This window comes from Trichosurus vulpecula, chromosome 3, assembly GCF_011100635.1.
Source record: "Trichosurus vulpecula isolate mTriVul1 chromosome 3, mTriVul1.pri, whole genome shotgun sequence".
Classification (NCBI taxonomy): Eukaryota; Metazoa; Chordata; class Mammalia; order Diprotodontia; family Phalangeridae; genus Trichosurus; species Trichosurus vulpecula.
Genome location: NC_050575.1, coordinates 162006883 through 162032737, shown reverse-complemented (window position 1 = coordinate 162032737; position 25855 = coordinate 162006883). Strand labels below are relative to the sequence as shown.

Here is a 25855-nt window from a genome sequence, read left to right as displayed (position 1 = left end):
TTTGCAAAACCTAAAACTCTATCATCAAGGCCAGCTGGTACCATTATTTCAGTTCTGCATTCCTCTTTTTTGGAGAACTCGGGCCTGGCACTTAGCAGGTTTTCGTAGACTTAGGCTGAGTCTCGGCTGGGCGGCGGATGCCTGGGGTCCAGTTTGAGATTTACTGTGGTTTTCTTGGCACACCGCAGGACTGGGGGAAGGGGGGAGGTCCTAGGAACCAGAGCGGGCCCTCCCCCTCACCCCCCCCCACCCCCGCTTTTAAAGCTGGGGAAGCCGAGGTCCGGGAAGGGGAAGGGATTTGCCCAAGGTCACGCTGTAGTAAGAGACGAGCCTTTCCAAGGCCAGCCCTCGGGCGCTGCAGGCTCCTGCGCGCCCTCCACTCAGCTGCCGCAGCCGCTACCGCAGCCCCCCGCCCTCGCCGGGTGCCTCCCAAGCGACCTTCCCCTTCGCCGCCATCTTAGAGCCTGGTACTGGCTGGCCCACTGTCTCGTATACATCAAATAAGCGCTGAGCCTTCCTCTTTCCCGCCCCTCCTAGATCTGCTAGTCCGCTCAAGGCCATCGCGCCACCTTTCTCGGAAGTGAAGTCCTCCGAGCAGGAGGAAACTTGCCCACGGTTAAGATGGCGGCAAAGGCATCAGTCCTCGCCCGGGGCCCTGGTGCAGGGCGTCATCAGGAGGCGCCAGCCTCTAAGGGGCGAGGAGGAGGGCGGGATCCGTCTCCATGGAAACCTCTGGGCGTAGGGCGAGGCCAAATAGTAGAAGCTGGCGGCGAGGGAAGAACCGAGACGCCCAGAATCCCCGGCGTCCCGAATCTGACCCTGGGCCCCATCTAGGTTGGGGGCCCAACCCTGATCCGAGCCCCTGCTCAGGCTCGAACCTCTACCTCCGCCCCCGCCCCTGTCCCCACCCTGACCGAGAGCGCAATCTTGACTCAGGCGCCTACCAGGGCCCCAGCCCAGATCCCGAGCCCAACCCCGATCCTGAACCCGGCCCCGATCTTGACTTCGGCACCGATCCTGACCCTATCTACACCCCAGGCCCCGACTCCGGCACTGGCCCCGGCCAGGCTCCCGGCATGTTGCGGGACGAGACCCTGGACGGGGCCACGGTGCCCTCCCTCTGGAGAGGGTCCCTGGAGATCCGGAGTGAACCGGTGAGTGTGTGGGGGGGACTCCCCGCCCCGAAGTACAAGTGGCGAAACCCACTTCCCTCCCCTCGGTGCCCCCAATAACGCCCCCCGGCCCCAAGGTTCCGACCCACTTCCCCCCCCCCCACCGGCTCCCATCCTGTCCCCCCTCCCAGGCTCTTAGCCCTGCCCCTCTTTTTACTGTTTAACTTAGGAAGAGGCACTTTCTTCTCTTGGACTTAAGTTACCTCATCTGTAAAATAGGTCAGGGAGTGGATAGTTGGCATTGGACTCAAGCAACAAGCATTTATTAAGCCCCTACTGTATGCCAGGTGACGTGCGAGGCGAAGGGGTTGCAGATACAAAAAAAAAAAAAAGAAATAAACAGTCCTTACTCCCAAGGAACCTAAATTTTATTGGCAGAAACGACATGTGCACATATAAGTGTGTATAAAATAAACGCACACAGTCTCCATGACCTAAATTGGTGATTCTAAATTGAAATCAAATGAAAATAACGCTCTCTAGTGTAACAAGTCTGGGTTTTGGGACTTCTGTTACAATAGTAAACATTGCTTTCCGAACAGGTAGCACAAGCAGGGTATCTATGTGGATTTAGAAAGAGTGTACAGATTCGTAAATGACGGAGAGCTCTGCCTGACCTATTGCGGTGGAGGCCAGGGTGGACAGCTCCTTCTGAAAAAGGCATAGCCCTGGGGGCTGGCGGTGGCAGCAGAATGCCCCAGCTGGCAGGTTGCATCTGTCTCTAAGGAAGTGAACTGGTTTTGGTTGGTCAGAAAGAGCCAGAAGAGAGTTTCTTGTTTCTAAGGGGAAAGCAGTCTGGAGCAGGGGCTTCGGTTTTAGTCCTGGCTCTGCTGCTAACCAGCACTGCAACTTCAAATAAGTCACTTAATCCTGTTTAGGCCTGTTTCCTCCGTCAAATGAAGGGTTTGAATTTTATGGTCTCATTCGGTTCCAAAGTTTTTGGATTGTGTTGTTCTTTCTTTCCAACAAACTTTATGCTTTCTGGTTTCAAGAATGTCACCAACTTCTTTTAATGCTGGGGCACTTTACTTTCTGCTCAGTTTTCCAGTCATTCTTGCTGTTGTTTGGCCTTCTAAAAGTTGCCAGAGCTTGGGTCCCCCAACAAGGGGAGTTGAGACTTTCAAAATATTCCCCAAAGCTAAATTATATAAAACGACAGTTCCCAGCTCACCAGTTTCCCCCCAACTTGGGCTCCAAGGGAGGCAGGCTCAAGGGCTAGCCTTTAGGATAATTTCCTCCTTTCTTGTTGCTCCCTGGGACTTCTGTCTTGTCTTGTTTGAGCAACAGTTTTGCTGACCGAATTGAACTCTGCCTCCGAACTCTTCATTTATTACCTGTAGCACTCATTTGATACTTAATTATCCACTGCTCTGCATTTATTTATTTAAAAAAAATTTGTCCTGTATCCCCAATTAGACTATAAGTTTTGGTGTTACCACTGACTTTACCATTTAACACACTGACCTCAGAAAAGTCATAGATCTGAAAGTGGAAGGGCCCTTAGGGTCTTCTAATCCAACTCTCTCATTTACCAGATGAGAAAGCAGGCCCAGAATGGGTAAGAGACTTGCTTAAGGTAAACCGTAGTGATAAGTAGCAGAGTTGGCATTCAAACCTAGGCCTAGTGACACCAGATGTAGCACTCCATGTTGGGTGTTCTTTCTCCTGTACCTCACTACCTCTATCCTGGGTCTCAGTTTCTTCCTTTGTAAAATGAGGGGGTTAGGTTAACACTCCAAAATCTCATCTAGGTCTTAACATGTTAAGAGTTCTGTGCTTCCCTATCTTTTATGCTTCTTTATATCTTGTGTAATGTCATATATACCTATTGATCGATAGCAAACATGTCCCTGATACTCCCTACCTATGTTCATCTTACCTCCCCTCCCAGCATATACAGATGTTTACTGGGGAAGATAGATCTCAAATGAGAGTAATGTCTTGATTTCCTTGGGGCCTTTCTTAGGTGAAGTGGAAGTAGACAAAACACTTAACTCCTTTTTAAAACCGTGTTTTGTGTTCTTTTTTATATCACTGTGATTTCCTGATGACTACTCCCCGCTCCCAACTCTTCCCTTATAAGAAATAAGTACAATTCAGAAAATACATCAACATATCGGCCATGTCCAAAAATCTTTGCCTTCTTCCACACCTATACTAAACCACTGTTCTGTCAAGAGGAGGGACACGGGCCTCACCTTTAATCTTCTGAAATTAAAATTGGTCACTACATTGATTAGAGTTCTGGAGTCTTTTGTTGTTGTTTTCTGTTACTCCTGTCCTGAGGGATGTCATGAGACTCAGATGAGATAATGTATGTACAATGTTTTGTAAACTTTAAAGCAATACATAAATATCAGTTGCTATTATTATTATTATGTTGAAAAGAGGGAATATGATTCCTAGTCTGGCAGATGATAGCAGATGACTACAGTAAAGACCTGGAGAGTGTATTATAGACAGAGGGAGGAAGAGTTTACTGAGCAAGGGCAGCATGGGGGGAGGGTCTGGAAATAGAAGTGTGTAGCAAGAAGTATGCTTACTCCTACACCATTCTGTTAGGGGACAAAGAAGAAAACACACAGTACTAGAGAGGATGACCAGGGATGTAATATATTTCAGAGAAAACCAGGTTTCTGTAAGTATGAGAAGATAGAAACATCTTTTAAAGGTTGAGGAGAACTAGAGGAGCAGGCAGGGTTGGAGAAGGACAAATTTTCTTCTTGTTTTCATAAAGGGAAAGAGAACAGAGTCTTTATACTATATATAGCCTTGATTTCAATCCCTGTAAAATTCTTGAAAATATTATCAAAAGATTGGTTAGCGAATAGAGAAAAGAGCCAATGAAATCAAGATCAGCTCATTTGAAACCAATCTCATTTCCTTTTTTTGGCAATATTAAAAACTTTGGTAGATCAGGGCAATGCTGTTTATAGAGTTTACTTAGATTTTTAGCAAAACCTTTAGGCAGCCAGGGCTTGGAAGAATCATGTAGACCCCAGTTTAAATCCAGTCACTTACCAGCTGGGTGATTTTGGGCAAGCGTTTGCTTTCAGTTTCCACAACCATAAAAAGAGGAGGATAGAACCTAGCTCCCAGTGTTGTTGTGAGGATCAGATGAGATCATATTTGTGAAGTGCTTGCAGGTGCTGTATAAATTCTGGCTATTACTGTCATCAGAACATGCTATCCTTTTTTTTTTCCTTCTTTCTTTTTCCCCCACTTCATAGTATTTTATTTTTTCCAATTACATATAAAGAAAGTTTTCAGCATTCACTTTTATAAAAATTTGACTTCTAAATTTTTTTCTCCCTCTCTCCTCTCCCTCCTCCCCAAGGTGGCAAGCAATCTGATATAGGCTATACGTGTACAATCATATTAAACATATTTCCACATTAGTCATGTTGTGAAAGAAGAATCAGAACAAAAGGGAAAAACCATGAGAAAGAAAAAAAAGAGAACAGTGTGCTTCAATCTGCATTCAGACTCTATAGTCCTTTCTCTGGATGTGGATGGCATTTTCCATCAAGGTATCATGCTATTCTTATGGGAATGATGGAGACTTATGGCCTAGACAACATGGGTGGATGGACACACTAAAAGAATAGTCATTAAAGGGTTGATGTCAGTTTTGTTAGAATTCTCTAGTGGAGTGCCCTGAAGGGATGGATAGTGAACATCAATGAAAGGCAGCATAGATTACCAAGAGCCATCATGGTTTCATCAACAGGAGGACATTTCAGATTCACGTTCCTTTATTGACAGGTTTCCTGGTGTATCAAGGAAATGTGTAGTAGCTGTATTCTACCTAGTTTTAAGGAAGCACTTGGCAAAGGCCCTCATGCTGTTCTTGTGTACAAGGCAGAGAGGTGTGGGATAGATGATGCCATAATTCAGTGGATTCAGAACTGGTGGAATGATGACCTCGGGTAGTCCTTAATGGGTTGAAGTACACTTGGAAAGAGGTCTCTAGTGCATTTCCCCCTATTCTGTGCCAAGCTCTGTGAAGTTTAATAATGCTTTAATAATGTTTAATCAGTGACTTGGATAAATTATTTGTGGTATGACTTTCAAATTTGTAGATGAAACAAGGCTGGAAGGGATAGATAACCTGCTGGATGACAGAATCAAGATCCAAAAAAGTTCATTTCTGGGGCAGTGTAATAGCAATTTAGATTTGATTAGCACCCATTAATAGGCCATGTAACCTGCGTATGTCATAGGAAGCCTAAGTCATATATGGTGGGAGGAGCTTCCTGACAAGAAAAGGAAGTTATGTCACAGAAAATGCTGAGAGAGAGAGAAAGAGAGAGAGAGAGAACAGTTATGGCTGCTAATGGCCGGCCTCGTGATTGTTAGAACTGAACAAGCTGACTTAGCTGCACTGTGAGTTTGTCTTTGGGAAGACCCCAGTGGGGGGTTGGAGAGGTTTTGGGATGGCCAGGCTCCAGGCTGTGATATGGTATTTTAAGTTCCTTGCTGTTATGATAAAGTGGGCTGACTGGCTGTGGGAGCTGAGCACTTGGTTATGGGATATGGTTTTCTGGTGTCTGAATAAATGTTATACTTCTTTTACCTTCTTTATGGAGAGTCTCTCATACCTTGTCATACAGAACTACATAGGCATGTTTACGATTATCATTGATGTTGTATTTATCGCCTTACTGTTACATTAGGCTGCTTGGTGGTGAAGTGAGTAGAGCACCGGCCCTGGAGTCAGGAGGACTCGAGTTCAAATCCGGCCTCAAACACTTGACACACTTACTAGCAGTGTGCCCTTGGGCAAGTCACTTAATCCCAATTGCCTTGCCTTCGTCCCTCCAAAAAAAAAAAAGATCATTTCAAGCTAGAATATTAGGCCAGATATAATAAATTGAAATCTAATAAGGATAAATGTAGTCTTATACTTTGGTTAAAAAAAATCAGCGTCACAAACAAGATCAGGGAGGCCTGGCTAGATAGCCATGTTATTTGTTGCTCAGACAGCAGGAAGGGAATGAAAGCTCAGAGGTCTGGGTTGGGGGTAGGGTGGGGAGGTTGAGGGGACACAAGCTCAATAGTAGCCAAATTGAGCTAATCTTTGGTTGTATTAAGAGAGGAGCAGTCTAGGACTAGTGGGCTTGTGTAATACTCTCATCAGATCATATCCAGAGTACTACTTTGAGCATCTCGTTCAGGGAAGGATATTGGTAAAAAGAAGGGCATTGAAGGGAAGGTAAACTAGGATGGTGCCTCATACCTAATGAGTATTGGTTGAAAAAACTGGGGAGTATTTGGCTTGGAGGAAAAAAGAGACTTACATTATAGCTTCAAGTATCTGAAGAGCTGTAACATGAAGAAGGATTAGATTTATTCTGCTTTGTTCTAGAGGGCAGAAGCCATTCAAGGGAACCAAAGAAAAATTTCTTAACAATTCTAGCTACCCAATACTATTTCTGGGAATATATATCCCAAAGACATTTAAAAAAAGGTGGGAGAAAGAACCTATTTATACAAAAATATTTATAGCAGCTCTTTTTGCGGTGTCAAAGAATTGAAAATTGAGGGGATGCCCATCAATTGGGGAATAGCTGAACAAGTTGTGGTATATGAATGTAATGGAATACTATTGTGCTATAAGAAATGATGAACAGACAGGTTTCAGAAAAACCTGGAAAAACTTACATGAGCTGATGCAAAGTGAAGTGAGCAGAAACAGGAGAACATTGTACACAGTTACAACAATACTGTACAATGATTAACTGTGAATGACTTATTCTTAGCAATACAGTGATCTAAGATAATTCCAAAGGACATATGATGAAAAATACTATCTACCTCCAGAGAAAGATCTGATGGAATGCAGATTGAAGCATACTGTATTTTTTTGGTGTTTTTTTCCCCCTTTGGGCCTGTGTCTTCTTTCATAACATGACTAATATGATAATATGTTTTATATTATTGAACATGTATAACCTGTATCAAATTGCTTACTCTGTCAGGGAGGGGGGAGGTGAATGAGGGTGAGAGAAAATTTGGGCCTCAAAAATGTTTTTAAATGAATGTTAAAAATTGTTTTTATATGTAACTGGGGAAAATATAATATTATTTAAAAAATTATAGCTGCCCAAAAGTGAAATGAGCCTCCTGCCTTAGAGTTCTCTCTCACTGGATGTCTTCAGACAAAGACTAGTTGACTGACCATTTGTCTGGTATGTTGTTGGGGAAAATCTTTAAAAAAAGGTTTATTAAAAACAACATTGTACATAAATAAAATCAACTAATCATGCTTAGTAATAATTTACATTTAAATTAGTTAATTTAATGCATAAAGTATCCTAATAGGTTTTTTTTTTTCTATAATGCCCTTTAAGTCCTCATCATTCTCTATTCATTCTCGTTCTTCTTTCCTATAGGCTATATAGTGTTGTAGTGACCAGCTATGGTTATAGTTAGTGGACACTCCATTACAGTTTTCACACTATAGTCTTTCAGAAAGGGCTTTCTAGATTTTATTGTGCTTCTCATATTTGTTTCTTCACCTTTTTGTGTCACGGCTTCCTTGGGCAGTCTGGGGAAGCTTATGAACCTCTTCTCAGAATGTTGTTTTTAAATAAATAAAATTATATTGAAATACAGTAATTAAATTATTTTTAAAGGCCCCAGGTTAAGAATCCTTGTATTATCGCATTCTGTTACACAAATGTGTGACAATTTAACTATTTCTGCTAAGGAGATTTTTGTTTAGTGTGGGTTGAGCTAGATGTTCTCTGAGGTCCTTTCCAATTTTGAGATTTTTATGATCCCAGTTGTGAGATGAAGAAGACTTAGATGAAGGGACTTTTGTTAATGATAGACCTACTAAGTGAATATAGAGACTTCTCACTGGCTGATGAATATTTTTAGGTATAGCAACCCATGAAACCGAGTACTAAGGCATGGGGAGAGGCTGAGGTGGAGAGAGTACCTTCAATATGAAATAAAAAAAATCTTTGGAAGTATTGAAGAAGTTTTCAGAGACAGCAAGTGGACAGATTTGACTAGATTATAGGGTTTATTTTGGGAAATAAAGATGGAAAATTAGGTAAAGATCAGACTGTGAAAAGTCTTTAAAGTCAGGCTGAGCAACTCAGTGTTTGTGGTACTCTTTGTGTTTTGTTTCCAACTCTTTGCTATCACAAAAAGTGTTGCTATAAATATTTTTCCATACATGAGGTTTTTCTTCTTATCAGTGGCCTCCTTGAGGTAATAACCTAGTAATGGAATCTCTGGGTTAAAGGGTATGGACATTTTAGAAAGGAAAGAAAAAAGCATTTAGTGCCTATTATGTTCTAGGCACTGTGTTAAATATTCTACAGATATCTCATTTGATGCTTACAACAACCGTAGAAGGTAGGTGTTGTTATTATCCCCAGTTTTACAGTTGAGGAAACTGAGGAGATAGAGATTAAATTACTTGCCTAAGTAACTGTTTAAGGCCAGAGTTGAGCTCAAGTATACCAGACTCTGGGCCTGGTGCTCTATCCATTGCGCCACCTAGCTGCCTTTTTAGTCACTTTATTTTCATAATTCCAAACTGCTTTCCAAAATGGTTATAGTGATTTGCAACTCTACCAACAATGCTTTAGTGTACCCTTCTTCCTACAACATTGACCCTTTGTATATTTTATCATCTTTGCCAGTTTGCAAAGCATGAGGCAAAACCTCAGGCTTATTTTGATTTGCATTTCTCTTTTTATTAATGATTTTGAGCATTCTTTTATATGGTTGTTAATAGTTTGTGGTACCTTTGAGAACTCTTTGTTTATATCCTAAGACAACTTATCTATTGGGAAATGACTTTTCTTCATTTATATGTGTATATGTAATATACAATTTTTATTTATACACACATACATATATACATTTATACTTTGCTTCTTGTCCTAGGTGCATCATTTTCTTTGTGTAGAAGCTTTTCAGTTGCATGTAATCAAAACAATCTCTTTTATCTTTTGAAATTGCTTCTATCCTTTATTTAAGAATGCATATCCTACCCATGCTTCTCTTCTAATTGTTTTATAGTATGATCTTTAATATCAAGGACATGTCCCCAATTTGAATTTATTATGGGATATGGAATAAGATGGTGGTCTACAAAGTAGCATTATGTAATGACTACTTTGGCTGAGGAGTTTGGGCTTCTTTCTGGAGGCAGTGAGATGTCATGGAAGACTTTTGAGGAAGGGAGATGATTAACCAGGATTGTGCTTTAAGAAGATTAGGACGTATGGGATAGATCAGAGGGGGGTAGACTAGAAGTAGAATGATCAGTTATGAATCTATCCCGATAATGCAAGTGTGAGTTTATAAACAGGAACTAGAGGGGTGACTGGAAATGCAGGCGGTCATAGGGATAGAATTGAATTGATGTGGCAACTGCTTGGTGGCGATGGAAGAGTCAAAGATGACTGAGTCTAGATGTTTAAGAGACTGAATAAAGGTACTGAATAAAGGTACGCTTAACAGAGGGGGGAAGCCAATTTAGTTTGGGGGAGTAGAAAGTTTATACATGTGGACATGTTCCTTCTGCCTTACTCTACCCCCACCCCCATCCAGGTATCTGAGAGAGATTGTTGATTCTGCTTAGTAGCCTATTTTGCATTCGTCCCTGTATCTCCACACACATTACTACCACTCTAGTTCATATCTCATCACCTGCTTTTTGAATATTACACAACCTAGACTATTAAAATTTGATTCCTTCTTGTCTTTCCCCTTCCTAATCTGTCCTATTCACAGCTACTAAAATAAGCTTCCTGAATTGCTGTTCTGATTCAGAGATGTCGCCTGATGTTGGAGAGCCTTCAGTGGCTCTCTGTTGCCTGTAAAGTACAAATTACTTCACTTAGCAGCTAAGGCCCTTCATAGTCTGACTCCAGCCTACCATTCTAGGCTTATTTCATGTTCTTTTTCATATACTCTACATTCCGGTAAAATTGGCACATTTGCTGTTCCTCAGATTCAGCATTCTTTCTTCTGTCTCTGTACCTTTGCAACAGGGTATCCTCTATGTCTTAAATACACCCTCCACCCTCACTTCTGCCTCTTAGAATCTCAAGCTTCCTCCAAGGTCCAGCTCACCTTCTATGAGAAACCTTTCCTGATTTCCTTAGTTGTTAGTGCTTTCTTCTTCCTCAAATGAGAGTATATCTCTTTACAGTAGAATAAAAACTTCTGAAGGGTAGATTGTTTTGATTTTGTCTTTGTATGTCTAGCACTTAGCACTATGCCTCCCACATTGGGATAGGGATAGGGAATGGACCTGTGATTTCAGTGGTTTAATGAACTCTCAATTGAGGAAACCCCCTCTACCAATTCAGGTTGGCATCTTCTCTGAAATTTGTAGTCTTAGTCTTAATGCCATCCCCTCTGTCCTCTCCAGCAGATTGTATACATGATTTCCCCCTTTCTCTAACCTTCAGTCTTGTTCCTTCCTTCCTGCCCTAGACCCACCAATCCTTAAAAAACCTACACTAGATCTCATCCTCTATGCCAGCTTCCCTGCTGTATCTCACCTCCCCTTCTCCACTAAATTACTGGAAGAAGTTATCTGACCTCAGGGTCTCCACTTCCTCTTCTTGCTGCCTTCTGAGCTCTTCTGACCTCATCATTCAGCTAAAACTAGTCTCTTTGAAGTTACCAGTGATGTCTTAACTGGCAGATCTAAGGGTCTCTTTTCGATCTCTAGCCTTTTTGACCTCTCTGTAGTGTTTAACGCTCCTGATGACTTTCTGCTCCAGAATGGTCTTTCCTCTCAGGGTTTTGATGACATTTTTTTCTTGGTTCTACTCCTACCTCTCTAACCACTCTTCAGTCTTCTTTGCTGTACCATATCCAAATCCCCACTACTACGAGGCTCTCTCCCAGGCCCCCTTCTTCCTCTGTATTCTTTCTCAGGGTGATCTCATCAGCTCCCCTAGATTCATTTATTATTTCTATGCAGATGATGCCTAGATCTTTATAGCCAGTACCATTCTTTCTTCTGAGCCACAGTTTTGCATCACAACCTGCCTATGGATATTGAACATTGATTGCACATTCTGTAATCACCACGAACTCAACTTGTTCAGAAGAGAACTAATTATCTCCCTCCAAACCTATCCCTTTTCCAAACTTTGCTATTACTGAAGAGGGCCCCACCATCCTGGCAGTCATTCAAGTTCAAAACATTAACGTCATTTCTGATTTCTCATTCTCACTCACCTCACGGATCCAGTCATTTGACAAGTCTTGTCATTTCTATTTTCCACATCTCTTCCATGTTTCTCTTCTGTTACACAGCCACCACCCTAGTTCAGTCCCTCATCATCTCTTCTTTAGACTATTGTAATAACCTCCTATTTATTTATTCTCTTTGCTTCAAGTTTCTTCTCAGCTACCAAAGTGACTGTATCATACTCTCCCTCCACTGCCCCCACTCAGTGAACTCAACTTGGCTCCCATATTACCTCCAGGATCATAAAATCTTCTGGTATTTAAAACTCTTTATGACCTAGCCCATACATTTTATGGTTTAATCATACTGGCCTACTTACTCTTCCTTAAATAAAATATTCCATCTCCTATCTCTTTGTTTTCTTTTTTTAAAAATTCAATTTTATTTTTAGTTTTGATTTCTTTCCCCTTCCACCCCCCTCCCTCATGCATTGAGAAGGCAAGAAAAACAAAACCCATTACAAATACGTATAGACATGCAAAACAAATTCCCACATTAGCCATGTCCAGAAAAACTAAGAAAAAGAAAGAAAAGAAAATATGCTTCAATTTGTACCATCTGTAGGTGGATAGCATGCTTCATCATGAATCCTTTGGAATTGTGGTTGGTTGTTGTGTTGATCAGAGTTATTAAGAGTCTTTCAAAGATGATTACCTTTACCTTTAAAAGTTGATTTGTCTTTTCATATGTAGTTATCGTATAAATTGTTTTCCTGGTTCTGCTCATTTCACTTTGTATCAGTTTATATAAGTCTTCCCAAGTATTTCTGAAATCATCTGCTTCATCATTTTTAAAAACACAATAGTATTCCATCACATTCATATACCATAACCTGTTTAGCCATTCTCCAATTAATTGGTATTTCCTCAGTTTCCAATTTTTTGCTACCATAAAAAGAGTTGCTGTAAATATTTTTCTACATATGGGCCCATTTCTTCTTTCTTTGATATCTTTGGGATTTAGATTTAGTAGTGATATTGCTGGGTCAAAGGATATGCACAGTTCAATAGCTTTTTTGGGCATAGTCCAAATTGCTTTCCAGAATAGTTGGATCAGTTCACAGCTCTTAGCAGTGGATTAGTGTATCTGTTTCCCCAAAGCCCCTAGAAATTTGTTGTTTTTCTTTTTCGTTATCTTAGCCAATCCAATGGATGTGAGATTGTACCTCAGAGTTGTTTTAATTTGCATTTTCCTACTTATTAGTAATTTAGAATTTTTTTTTTCATGTAGATATTGATAGCTTGGATTTCTTCCTCTGAAAACTGCTTATCCATATCTTTTGACCATCTATTAGTTAGGAAATGGCTCTTTTCTTGTAAATTTTACTCAATTCCCTATATATCTTAGAAATGAGACTTTATTAGAGAAACTTGCTGCAAATATTTTTTCCAGTTTCCTACTTTTCTTCTAATTTTAGCCGCGTTGGGGTTTTTTGTGCAAAACTTTTTAATTCTATGTAACCAAAATTATCCATTTTACCTCCTGTGAACCTTTATCTTTTGTTTGGTCATAAACTTTTCCCCTATCCATAGATCTGGTGGGCAATATCTTCCATGTTTTGCCAATTTGCTTATGATGTCACCCTTTATGTCTAAATCACGTACTAATTTTGAGCTTATCGTAGTATGCGGTGTGAAATGTTGGTCCTATACCTAATTTCTTCCAGTCTACTTTCCAGTTTTCCCAACAGTTTTTGTTGAATAATAAGTTCTTGCCCCAATCGCTGGGATCTTTGGATTTATCAAACACTAGGTCAGCTGTGCTCGTTTGCTTCTACATATTGTGTGTCAAATCTGTTCTGCCAGACAACCTATTTCTTACTCTGTACCATCTTCTTTTGACAATTACACCTTTGTAGTATAGTTTAATATTTGGTATTGCTAGTCTCCCTCATTCCCATGTAAAAAAACTGATTTCTTTAATATTTTTTATCTTTTTTTTCCTTCAGATCAATTTTGTTGTTATTTTTTTCTACCCTATAAAGTAATTTTTTGGTAGTTTGATTGGTATGACACCAAATAGGTAAATTAATTTAGGTAGTTTTGTCATTTTGATTTTATTGGCTTAGCCTAACGATGAACAATAATATTTCTCCAATTATTTAGATCTGCCTTTATTTATATAAAGAATATTTCTTTTGCAGTTGTGTTCACACAGTCCCTGTGTGTGTCTTGGCAGGTAGACTCCCAAGTATTTTATAATATCTGTAGTTATTTTAAATGGAATTCTCTTTCTTTTTCTTCTTGCTGGATTTTGTTGGTAACATACAGAAATGCTGACAATTTGTGTGAGTTTATTTTGTATTCTCAACTTTGCTGAAGTTGTTAATTGTGTCGGTTTACCTTTTAGCTGATTCATTAGGTTTCTTTAAGCAAATCATCATGTGATTTGTGAAAGGTGATAGTTTTCTTTTTTCTTTGCTTTGCTTATTCCTTTAATTTCTTTTTCTTGTCTTATTGCTTTAGTTAGCATTTCTAGCATTATATTGAATAGTAATCATGATAGTGGATATTATTTCTTCACTTCTGATCTTATTTGAAAAGCTCATAGCTTACCCCCATTATAGCAATACTTGCTCTTGGTTTAGGGTAGCTAGGAGGCACAGTGGATAAAGTGACAGATCTGAAGTCAGGAAAACTCATCTTCCTGAGTTCAAAGCCATCCTCAGACACTTAGTAGCTATGTGACCCTGGGCAAGTCACTTAACCCTGTTTGGCTCAGTTTCTTCATCTCTAAAATTAGCTGGAGAAGGAAATGACAAACCACTCTAGTATCTATGTCAGGAAAACCTCCAATGGGGTCATAAAGAGTCAAACACAACAGAACAACAACTTACCATTTTTTAAAGAAAGTTCCATTTATTCCTATGCTTTTCTGTGTGCATGCGTGTGTGTGTGTGTGTGTGTGTATGTGTGTGTGTGTGTGTAAGAGCAATGGATGTTATGGATGTTGTATTTTGTGAGAAGCTTTTTTTGTATCTATTAAAATAATTGATTTTTGTTGGTTTTGTTGTTAATATGGTTAGTTGTGCTTATAATTTTCCTAATATTGAACCAGCTATGCATTCCTGGTATAAATCCAGTCTGGTAATAGTATATGTATGATCTTTGTGATATATTCCTCTAGGCTCCCTGTGAATGTTTCACTTAAATTTTTTGCATGAATATTCATTAAGGAAATTGGTCTATAGTTTTCATTGTTTTGACTCTTTCTGGCTTAGGTATGAATGGCACATTTATATCATAGAAGGAATTTTGTAGGATTCCTTATTTGCTTATTTTTTCAAACAGTTCAAACAGTTTATGAAATTAATTGTTCCAGTGTTGGGTAAAATTCACTAGTAAATCCATCTGGTCTTGGGTTTTTTCCTTTGGGAGTTCATTTATGGATTATTAAATTTCTTTTTTTAAGATAGGGTGGATTTCTTTTTCTAAAATATTTCTATTTAAGTATTATATTTCCTGTTCTATTAATCTGGTTAATTTATATTTTTTTAAACATTCATACATTTTACTTAGACTGTCAGTTTTATTGGTATATAATTGGGCAAAATAGCTTCTAAATAGCTCTTTGTTTCTTCAATATTTGGGATTTATTTTTCACTTTTTATACTGGTAATTTGCCTTTTTTCTTTCTTTTTCTTATCAAATTAACCAATGGTTTATCTATTTTATTTATTTTTTACTTTCCCTCCAAAAAATAGCTCCTAGTTTTATTTATTAATTCATTGGTTTTTTTTTAAACTTTCAATTTTGTTAACCTCCTCTTTTATTTTCAGATTTTCTATTTTGATGTTTAATTGGGAAATTTTGATTCGTTAGTTTCCTAGGTTTTTTTAGTTGCATGCCCAGTTTGTTGATCTGCTCTTTCTCTCTTTTATTGATGATTTTAGAAATATAAATTTTTCTCTAATGGTTGCTTTAGTCACATACAACAAATTTTGTTAGATTGTCTCATTTTTGTTATTGTCTTTAATGAAATTATTGGTTGTTTCTATGCCCCACCCATTCTTTAGAATTAAGTTATTTAGTTTCCAAAGCGTCTTTTGCTTTTATTTAATATAATTTCCATTGCCTTATGGTCAATAAAAGTTGATTTACTATTTTTGCTTTTCTGCATTTGTGAGGTTTTAATGCTCTAATACATGGTCAATTTTTGTGAATGTGCCATGCATACTTGAGAAATAGGTATATTTCTTTCTATTCCCATTCAATATTCTTCAGAAATCATACATATCTAATTTATCTAAAATTCTGTTCAGGTCCTTAACTTCTTTCTTGTTTATCTTTTGGTCCCATTTATCTAGATCTGAGGGGGGTAAATTTAGGTCTCCTACTAATATACCTATATATTGTGTATTTCTTTTCCCAACTCATTTAACATTCCCTTAAAGAATTTAGATGCTATTCCATTTGGTATTTTTAAGTTTAGTATTGCTATTAGTTTATTTTCTATGGTACCTTTTAGCAAAATTTAGGTTTTTGGGGCAGCTAGGTGGTGCAGTGGATGGAGTACCATCCCTGGAGTCAGGAGGGCCTCAGTTCAAATTCAGCCTCAGACATTTGACATTTACTAGCTGCTTGACCCTGGGCAAGTCACTTGATCCTGATTGCCTTGGTGTGCCCCTCCACCCCCCCAAAAAGTATTTTGGTTATCTCTTTCAATTGGGTCTATTTTTCATTCTGTTTTGTCTGAGACTATGAGTGCTACCCCTGCCTTTTTTACTTAAGCCAAAGTGTGATGGATTCTGCTCTAGCTCCTTATTTTAACTCTGTGTGTAACTTCCTGTTTCAAGTGTATTTCTTGTAAACAATTTAGTATTCTGATTTCTAATCTAGTCTGTTATCCTCTTCCTTTTTATGGGTGAGTTTGTTCCATTCACATTGACACTTGTAATTGCTAACTGTGTATTTACCTTCATCTTATTTTCTTATACATTTCCCCCCGTCTCCTCTTTGAGTCTCTTTTACTTCTGACTAATGTATCCCTGAATCTACCCTCCTTATTTCCCCCCTTATCCCTTAACTCTTTTCCTTTCCATTTTCCTATTGAGTAGGATGTATTTCATGCCCAATTATGCATGTATGTGTATTCTTCCCTCCTTTTAGTGAAGGGAAATTCCACTGAGAATCCCACTGAGGGAGAGGTTCAAGGCGTCATCTGTTCCTATTCCACTGCTCCTTTTTGTTGTATTAACTCCACTTTGTGCACCCCATTTGTGTAAGATAATTTTACCCATTCTTCATCTCCATTCTTCACTCTTCTAGTGCATTTCTTTTCCCCACCCATTCCATTCTTAGTTTCAGATTATCCAAACACAACAGAATCCCACTCTGGCCCTCTAATTACTTAAACTCCTATGACCCCTGGTGGTGATAAAGTTCTGAGGGTTTACATGTATCTTTTACCCATATAAGAATGTAAAACAGTTTAATCTTGTTAAGTCCCTTGTGATTTCTGATGTTTACCTTTTTATATTTCTCTTTACTCCTATGTTTGTATTGCAGAGTTTCTCGATAGCTCTGGTCTTTTCGTTGGGAATGCTTGGAAGTCCTCTATTTTATTAAAAGTCCAATTTTCCCCCTGCAGAATTATACTCAGTTTTTCTGAGTAAGTTTTTTCTTGGTTATAAGCCTAGATCTTTTGCCTGTTAGAATGTTGTAGTCCAAGTTCCGTATTTCTTTATGGTGGTGGCTGCTAAATTGTGTGTGATCCTGATTGTGGCTCCTCAATACTTGAATTCTTTCTTTTGGCTTCTTGTGGTATTTTTTCCTTGACCAGGAGTTCTGGATTTTGGTTATAATATATGTTAGAATTTTCATTTTGGGTTTTTTTAAGCACTTAATAGTATTTTATTTTTTCCAGTCACATGTCAAGATAGTTTCCAACATTCATTTTTATGAGATTTTGATATCTAAATTTTTCTCCCTCCCTTCCTCCCTTCTGCCCTCCCTAAGACAGCAAGCAATCTGATATAGGTTATACATGCACAATCATGTTAAACATATTCCCACATTAGGCATGTTCTGAAACAAGAATCAGAACAAAAGGGGAAAACCACAAGGAAAAAAAAACCCCAAAAGTGAAAAACAGCATTTGGACTAGATGATTTCAAAGGTCCTTTTCAACTCCAAAATACTATGATTCTTTTTTAAAAATAAGTTTTTGTTAATATCCTTTTTTTAGTCACCACAGTTTCCTCTAGTATCTGTCCACCCCCCTCCTCACAGTGAGTCATTCCATAATGACAAAAAAGAAAAAGAAGAAAAAAATCTGTATAAGTGATTAATACATTGAAAAGTCTGGGAATAGATACAATGTGCAACATTTGTAGACCTCCCACTTCTGCAAAGGTGTGGAATGGGAGTGTTTTCTCTTATTTCTTCTCTTGAGCCAGGCATGTTCTTTAATTTTTCAACATTCACTTTTGATTTTTTTTGGTTCATTCTATTTGCATTCTTGTAATCATTGTATATATTGCTTTCTCAGCCCTGGTTGCTTCACTGTCCATCAGTTCATGTAAATCTGTTCAGGTTTCTCTGTATCCATCCTATTTGTCTAGGTTTGAGGATAGATTTGCCCTAAATACTGTGTATTTTCTTATTATTCTTCCCTAGAAAAGTTGCCAGACAGCCAGCATTTCTACTTCGGAAGATGCCTGCCAAGCCCGAGAACAGGTTGATGCAGAGGTACAAACTGACCCGCCTTCTCCTGTGGCCCTACGCTATGCATCCCAGCAAGATATCCCTGGATTGGCCTCCTTCCTCCGTCGGGTAGAAAACCTTGTCATCCGAGAGCTCGATAAGAACTGGCAGAGCCATGCATTTGATGGCTTTGAGGTGAACTGGACAGAACAGCAGGAGACGGTATGGAGGGGTTGGGTAAGGAAGATGGGAAGTGGGTTCCTCATATTCTCTGACAACTCCAAGTCCTCTTTATTTTCTCCCAGTTTTATTTCCTACTTCCACAAACCTCTAGGCCTCACAATTTTTATCTCATGAAAATGGTTATCTGGTCCTAAAGGATTCTGAGAACCTGAGACCCAGGGAAGTTTGAATGATTTTTTCCCTCTCAGTTCTGGGCAAGGAAGTGGGCTTTCGATTCATTCTTTGTGTCTCTAATTTTGGCTTACTTTGCCAGGGTGACTGAGGAGAAGAACTCAATTTAATAAGGATACTTGACCACAACTATAAAAATATTCATTGATAGGGCAGCTAGGTGGTGCCGTGAGTAGAGCACCGGCCCTGGAGTCAGGAGCACCTGAGTTCAAATCTGGCCTCAGACACTTGACACATTTACTAGCTGTGTGACCTTGGGCAAGTCACTTAATCCCAATTGTCTTGCCTTCCCCCCTGTAAAGAAAACAAACAAACAAAATATTCACTGAAATAATTTGAAGACTACCACAATTGCTTTAGTAATTCTTTGCCTGTTTGGGTCCTGTGGGATTACTCTTCTTTCTAGATTGCAAGTTTTCCGGCTAGCCTTTAGCAACAAAATTTAATTTATTTTTAGCATTTGGGGTGGAAAATTTTCTAAAATATGTCACACATTTCCCTGCCTATTTAAATGGAGAATATCTCACAAAATGTTACCTCTTTTTAAAAAAATGTTTTATTGATGCTCTATTTTTATGAACATTTTTTATTGAAGATTTCAATCATCTTTGAACATGAAAGACAACACGATGTACAGTGATTCTCAATGGGATTTTCCCTTGCCGTATCACAAAGGCACAGCTCTTTTCCTTTTGATCTAGATTTTCCTTTTCCTATTTGTACATAATTTAAAAATCAGCCTAGCTTTGTGATTTATACAGCATGTTCTTCTGCTTGTGATATTCCAACTTTGTTGTCAGTTAGAAAGTGATTACTTTAATTGATTGTAGTATAAGTTTGCGCTGAGGTTTTGAGGCCAGAATCATAAATTCTAGGTTTTAAAGTTTGTTGGTACATTATATGCATTTAATGGACAGAATGAAATATACTATATTAATAAATTCCTGAAAATTTGGGATATTTCCCTCCCCCAAATTTCCCTGATATACTATATCTTCCATTGGCAATTAAGGGGGTGATGGGACTAGAGTATATATGAACTCTGCTAGTGTGGCAAAGGAGAAAATAGCCTATTTGCATATTAATGAGAAAAAAGCCAAAAAAGATGTCAGTAGACCAGCTAAAACATAAAAGGTCTTATTTTAAATGTATCCATATCTTAAAACAAAGCCACAGAGATTGACAAGTGTCTGAGGCAAGTATCTGATTTTCATAGTAATTTTAAGAACTTCCAAGAGAAGCCGCTAATGGGTACTGCCATGTCTTTACTCTGCAGCCTCTTCTGTGTATATGACTGTTATTTCCACAAAAATTTTAATTTTTAAAATTTAAATTTAAACCCGGTTCCTACTATGTTCAGACTTTCATCTAAAAATGTCACTAAGATCGCGATTAGGAACAATCTTTGGGGGTGAGCATCTTCCTATCTAGGAGTGTGACAGTAGTGTTGATAAATTCAATGACATATAAATTACTATTATGAGATTAGGGACTCGGTCTTTGAGTGTTTAAGAGAAATTATTGCAAAGACACTATATTCTTTGTCCTTCCTTTCTCCATCTGGGCTTAAGTGAAGGAGAAAAAATTAATCATCTGGTTTTTGCTCAGGCCCAGCTTGGTTCTTAGACTAAGAAACTTTATCCTGAGTCTTGCGGTATATTGACCTAGAAAGTTACCTTAGCTTCTCCTGGGTTGGAAGTCCACAGCTTTGTAGGGGAGTGAGGGCCACTGGAGGCAGGTGAATCTTGGATATGGGATGTGGTAATATAATCCTATTTCATTTCTTACTGTATACTCATCTATATACATTGTTTAATTAGTTTTGAAACCATAAGATTTTAGTTTTTCTGGAGAACCTACTGGCTTTATTTATAATGTACTGCTGTTCTCTGATGGTGTCCTTCCTCTGCCCAATGTTCCATCATGCCGCCTCCTTGCAAGCCTGAAAATCCTGTGGTACAAGCTGAGAACTTCTTGTCATGTTCCTTTTGTCATCTCTGAATCCCTACTGTGCTCTCTCCAATCCTCCTTAAACAAGGTCATCATCAGGACTGTGAAGTAGACTTATCAACTGTGTCCATCACACCTCCCATCTTCTCCCCCCACCCCCAAACACACACAGTGTCAGGAGCGTCAGGAGCTCCACAGAGCCAACGGGGACAGACCAGTCTGTCATGATGCTCTATTTTTTACATCACTTTCACTTTTCTAATGACTTTCCTTCTCCCCCAAAAGAACCCTCTCTTATAAGAATTAAATACAGTTTAGTGAAACAAATCAACATATTGGCCATGTTTGAAACTGTGGGCCTCATTCTGCAGGTGTAGTCCACCAATGCCTACCTCTCGGCCAGAAGCTAAGGATGGGCTTCATTTTCAGTCGTTTGAAGTCCTTGCCACTCAATGTACTGATTGAGAGTTCTGAAGCCTTACACAGTTCTTTTCCTTTACTTTATTGCAGTCAGTATGTAAATGGTTCTTTTAGTTCTGCTTACTTCATACAAGTCTCCCCAAGTCTCACTGAATTTTTCAAAAATAATACCTCCTTAAAGATTCATGGTCATCCATAAGTGATCCGTTGTTGGAGCGTACCTTATAGCTGTTGAAGTATACAGGGCTGTTTGTCTCTAAGCTAAATAGTGCTGGATCACTGTGCTTTTTGAGTTTTGTATTTGCTTTTTGAATTTTCATCTGCTTTTAAAATATTATATTTTTCTCCATGAATTTGTTTAATCCTATTGTTGCACATTTGTGTTTCTTCTAGATTTGTGCTATTCTAAAGAGTGTCTTCAGTAGACTCCTTCTCTTTATTGACCATCCCCCACCAAAAAAACCAACAACAACCCCTCTAGCCCCACATATTTTGGGTTATTTCCTTGGGATTTTTTTCCTTAAAGAAGAATTAATGTTTGCTTATCTCTCTCTCTGTCTCTCGGTCTCTCTGTCTCTGTCTCTCTCTCTTTCTCTGTATGTGTGAACATGTGCACATGTAAATCTCAGAAGGCCCTTCATTTATTTTTGGCATTTGATTTATTTGTTTCTTCTACCCCCACCCCCAAATTTAATTTAATTTTTTTCTAATTAACAAACATTATTTTCCTCTACCACTCTCCCCTCCCCCAAATGAACAATAAAAAATAACAATAAATAGTGAAATAAACAAAAAATGACAAAAAGAAGAAAAAGGAAACCCTTATAACAACTATGTGTATGTCATGCATTTGTCAAACAAAACAAATTCCCACATTGACCTTGTGCAGAAATGAATTAAAAATTCATCACTTCTCTTGGTCTCTGGAAGCATGATTCATCAGTGGATCAGAGTTCTAAAGTCTCTTACAGTAGTTTTTCTTTGTAATATTTTCATTGTAAAAATTGTTCTCCTAATTCTGCTCACTTCACTATGTATCATTTCATAAAGATCTTCCCAGTTTCCCCAGAACTTTCCATTTCTTTATGTCTTATGGCACAACAATGTTCCATTACATTCACATACCATAATTTGTTTAACCACTCCCAATTAAGTGGACATGCCATTAGTTTCTAGGTCTTTCCTATTATGAATAGAGCTACTGTAAATATTTTTGTACATATGGGTCTTTTCATCATTTTTTTATTTCTTTGGGTATAGGCCTAGTAGTGGTATTGTTAGGTCACAGTTTAACGATTTTTTGGGTATAATTCCAAATTGCTTTCCAGAATGACTATACCATTTCACAGCTCTGTCATCCTCATCCTTATTAAATATAATATAATTATATTTATAAATAAATATTATATAATATTAATTAAATTATACTGATTAATTACAATTAGATATAATATAATATATGATATATATGATATGCTGATGTGATATGATATAACAATAACAGTATAATATTAAAATATATAACTATATACAACAGAATTATATTATCATTAGAATTATATATAATTAGATTTATTTAGAATTAGAATTTAAAATTATAATTTTATTTAGAATTATTATTTTATATATTGTATTATAATATTATGCATATAATATAAATGTATAACTATATACAATGGAATTATAATAATTATTAATTATATTAACAATAATAGTAACTAGCATTTATATAGTGCTTTAAGGTTTACAAAGCACTTTATACATGTTAGCTCATTTTCATGATAACTCTGAGACACAGATCTCCGTAGATGGAGGCAAGTTAAGTCACTTGCCCAGGGTCACATGGCTAGTAGTTATCTGAGGCAGGATTTGAATTCAGGACTTCCTGACTTTAGGTCTAGCATTCCATTGAACCACATAACTGTACGAACAATGCGTTAGTGTGCCTGTTTCTAGTAAGTCCTCCAACATTTGTCATTTTCCTTTTTTGTCATACCTGCCAACCTGATGGGTGTGAGGAGTGACTTTAATTTTCATTTCTCTAATTATTAGTGATTGGTAATACTGGATTTTCTCCTTAGAAAACTGTTCATATTCTTTGACCATTAATTGGGCAGTGGCTCTTACTCTTATGAATTTGAATCAGTTCCTTATTTATCTTAGAAATGAGACTTTTTAATGGGGAGAAAATTTATAACTCAAAATCTTGTGAAAATCAATGTTGAAAACTAAAAATATTAAATAAAAAAATAAATAAGAATTTAAAGAAATGAGACCTTTGTCAGAGAAACTTGCTTCAAAAATTTTTTCCTTGTTACCTTTTTCCATTTTAATTTTAACTGCATTGTTATTGTTCATTTAAACACTTTAAAATTTTTATATGATCAAAATTGTCCATTTTGTCTTCTCTTAGCTTCTCCCTTTTTGGCTCTAAATGTTTTCCATATTTATAGATCTGAAAGGTTAGGGGTCTCCTTCCCTTTCCCCTCCAAGCCTTCCACCTTTTGGTTGTTTCCTTAGTGTCTTGTCATTGCTACCCTCATAACATCTCTTGAAGCTCTCCTTTCCTTTCCTGAGACTGCCCCCACCTTGGTGCAGGCTGTCATCACGTCACACTGGCATCATTGCAATAGGCTGGAGGTTGTTCTCCCTGCTTCAAGCCTCTCCCCACTCCAGGCCACCCTCCTTTCAGCTCTCAAAAGTGATTACCCTCAGCAGAGGTCTGACTGTGCCACCTCCTACTCAGTAAACTCCAGTGGCTCCCTGTTACTTGCAGGATCAAATATAAAATTCTCTGTTGGCTTTTAAACCCCTTCACGACTGGCTCCTTCTACTCTGTGACCCAGTGACCTTGGCCTTCTTGCTTTTCTTCGTGCACAACACTCCATGTCCCAGTCCTGCCTTTTCCCTGGCTGTCCCATTTTACCTAACTTTAATCACTGAATGGGTTGTAGTGTTAGGCAAACTGAGACCTGAGAAAGACCTTAGCTTAAAAAGGCCAAGGTCTCCCACTGCATCTGGGGCCATCTGCACTCTTCTTGATCCATATCTGGCCACTGGGCCCATGTGGCTCCAGAGGAGAGAGTGAGGCTGGTGACTTTGCACAGTCCTCCCTCACTTAAATCCAATTCACTTGCATGTTATAGCATCACCTCCCTGATGTCACGTTCCTCTTGGAGAATGAAGGACAAACAAGAACAACCGCCATGCTTTTCCTCTTGGTCCCTGCCTCCTCGCTTTTCTGGCTTCATTAAATTCTTAGCACAAGTTCTGCCTTCTGGAAGAGGCTCTTCCAGTGCCCCCTTGATGCTCGTGCCTTCCCTCTGAGGTTGCCTTCAGTTTACTCTGTCTGTATCTTCATGTTGCGTCCCCTAGTAGGTGTGAGCTCCTTGAGGGCAGGGCTTATTTTTGTCTCTCTTTGTATCCCCAGCACTTAGCACAGTGCCTGGCACATAGTGAGTGTTTAGTAAATGTTGCAGTTGTTCCCTAAAGTGGAATTACTTATTTTTTTGCGGTTTTTTCGTGATTTACCTTATTGTCAAGATACCATCTATCACTCAGAATTGTAAAAGATATTTAGGGTTTCAGTCCTCCTTGTACCTAGATAAGATGTCTTTGAGATTACAGCTAAGCATGTGTGCTCCAGCAGCCCACCTTCCTACTTCTGATTTGCTCCCTCTAGGGAGCAATGCTAAATATCTAGGGATAGGGACTGAGATTTTATTGATATGGGTAATTTCTGGATGAATATTTTCTTACACCAATGCAGATTGACACCTTTTCTTCAATTTGTTGTCTAGGAGATTTGACTTGAGCCCTGAGAGGTTAAGCGATTCGCCTAACGTCTGTGTCTGATGTGGGACTTGGTCCCAGGTCTTTCTGACCTTGAGCCACCAGTTCTCCGTCCACATCCAGAACTGCCTCCCTGCTGAGTAGACCTCTAAGCTGCCTAAAATGGTGCATAAGACAGGAGGCATCGGAGTGTGCTGGGCTTACAGGGAGGAAAAGCAAGGTGCCTTAGTGTACTGACTTTGTCGCCTGGCTCTTCAGAGGACTCTCAGACTTCTTCCGTAGGACTTTGCTTTGTTCCACATAGAAGATGTATTAACTCTATTTGATTCTGTTTCTTTCTTGTGCACGGAAGAAATATTAAGGAAACATTTGGAGCAGGCTTGTAAAAATCTCTGTATTTCTTTGCAAGGCTGAATTCTCCAATCTGGAAGGGGCTTCTCTTTATTTCAGGCAGAGAGATGCCTCATCGCCCTGGGCTAAGGAACGTGTGACTTTTTTGTTTGGCAGGTGACCTGCCAGCACACCCTGTGCTACCCCCTGGCCCAGGCTCAGAAGCTGCAGGTGACCAGCGTCTCCTGGAATGCCACTGGCTCAGTGGTGGCATGTTCCTATGGTCGGTGAGTATCTGGGAGAAGGAACATTAGGAGCTTAAACTAGGTTGGGGCTTAAGCAGAGTCTAGTCTCAGCTCTGTCATTGCTCTGCTTTATGATCTTGGGTAAATTACTTTATCTTTCTGGACTCTGGATATCATTTTATTATTTTCAATGAACAAAAACCTATTTTCTCCCCTTCCTCCCATTGAAAACAAAAGAAAAAAGAAAAACTAAACCTTTGTAACAAACGTACATAGTCTAGCAAAACGGATTCCCAAATTGGCTCCATCCCAAGACGCATATTTCATTCTCTCCTCTGAGTCCATCGCCTCTCTGTTGGCAGGTGGCTAGCATCATCATCAGTGCTCTGGGCAGAACTTAGAAACTCATTAGCTGTAGGTGTTGAAGGAGAGAGAAGAGGCAGGGATGGCCATGAGGCTGGAAACCTGAGAGACCAGAAAGCCATTGATCCCATCAACAGAAATGGGCAGGTTTGGATGGTGAGTTCTGTTTTGGACACGTTGAATTTGAGATGCCTATAGGACATCCAGGGCCAGCTAGGTGGTGCAGTGGATAGAATGCAGGGCCTGGAGTCAGGAAGACTCATCTTCCTGAGTTCAAATCTTGCCTCA

General features: G+C 38.9%; 1 protein-coding gene and 1 pseudogene across 1 annotated transcript in view; one reads left to right on the top strand and one right to left on the bottom strand.

Annotated features, from left to right (window-relative positions):
* The first annotated feature begins 663 nt into the window (after nt 1-663).
* DYNC2I2 (dynein 2 intermediate chain 2) overlaps nt 664-25855 on the top strand; it is a 34678-nt gene continuing 9486 nt past the window's right edge. Inside the window, exons 1-3 of the mRNA XM_036749402.1 lie at nt 664-1154; nt 18027-18275; nt 25137-25246. Coding sequence (XP_036605297.1) covers nt 723-1154; nt 18027-18275; nt 25137-25246 — 791 coding nt within the window. The 5' untranslated portion in view covers nt 664-722. The remainder of the gene's footprint in view (nt 1155-18026; nt 18276-25136; nt 25247-25855) is intronic.
* Nucleotides 20095-20462, bottom strand: LOC118841780 (annotated as a pseudogene).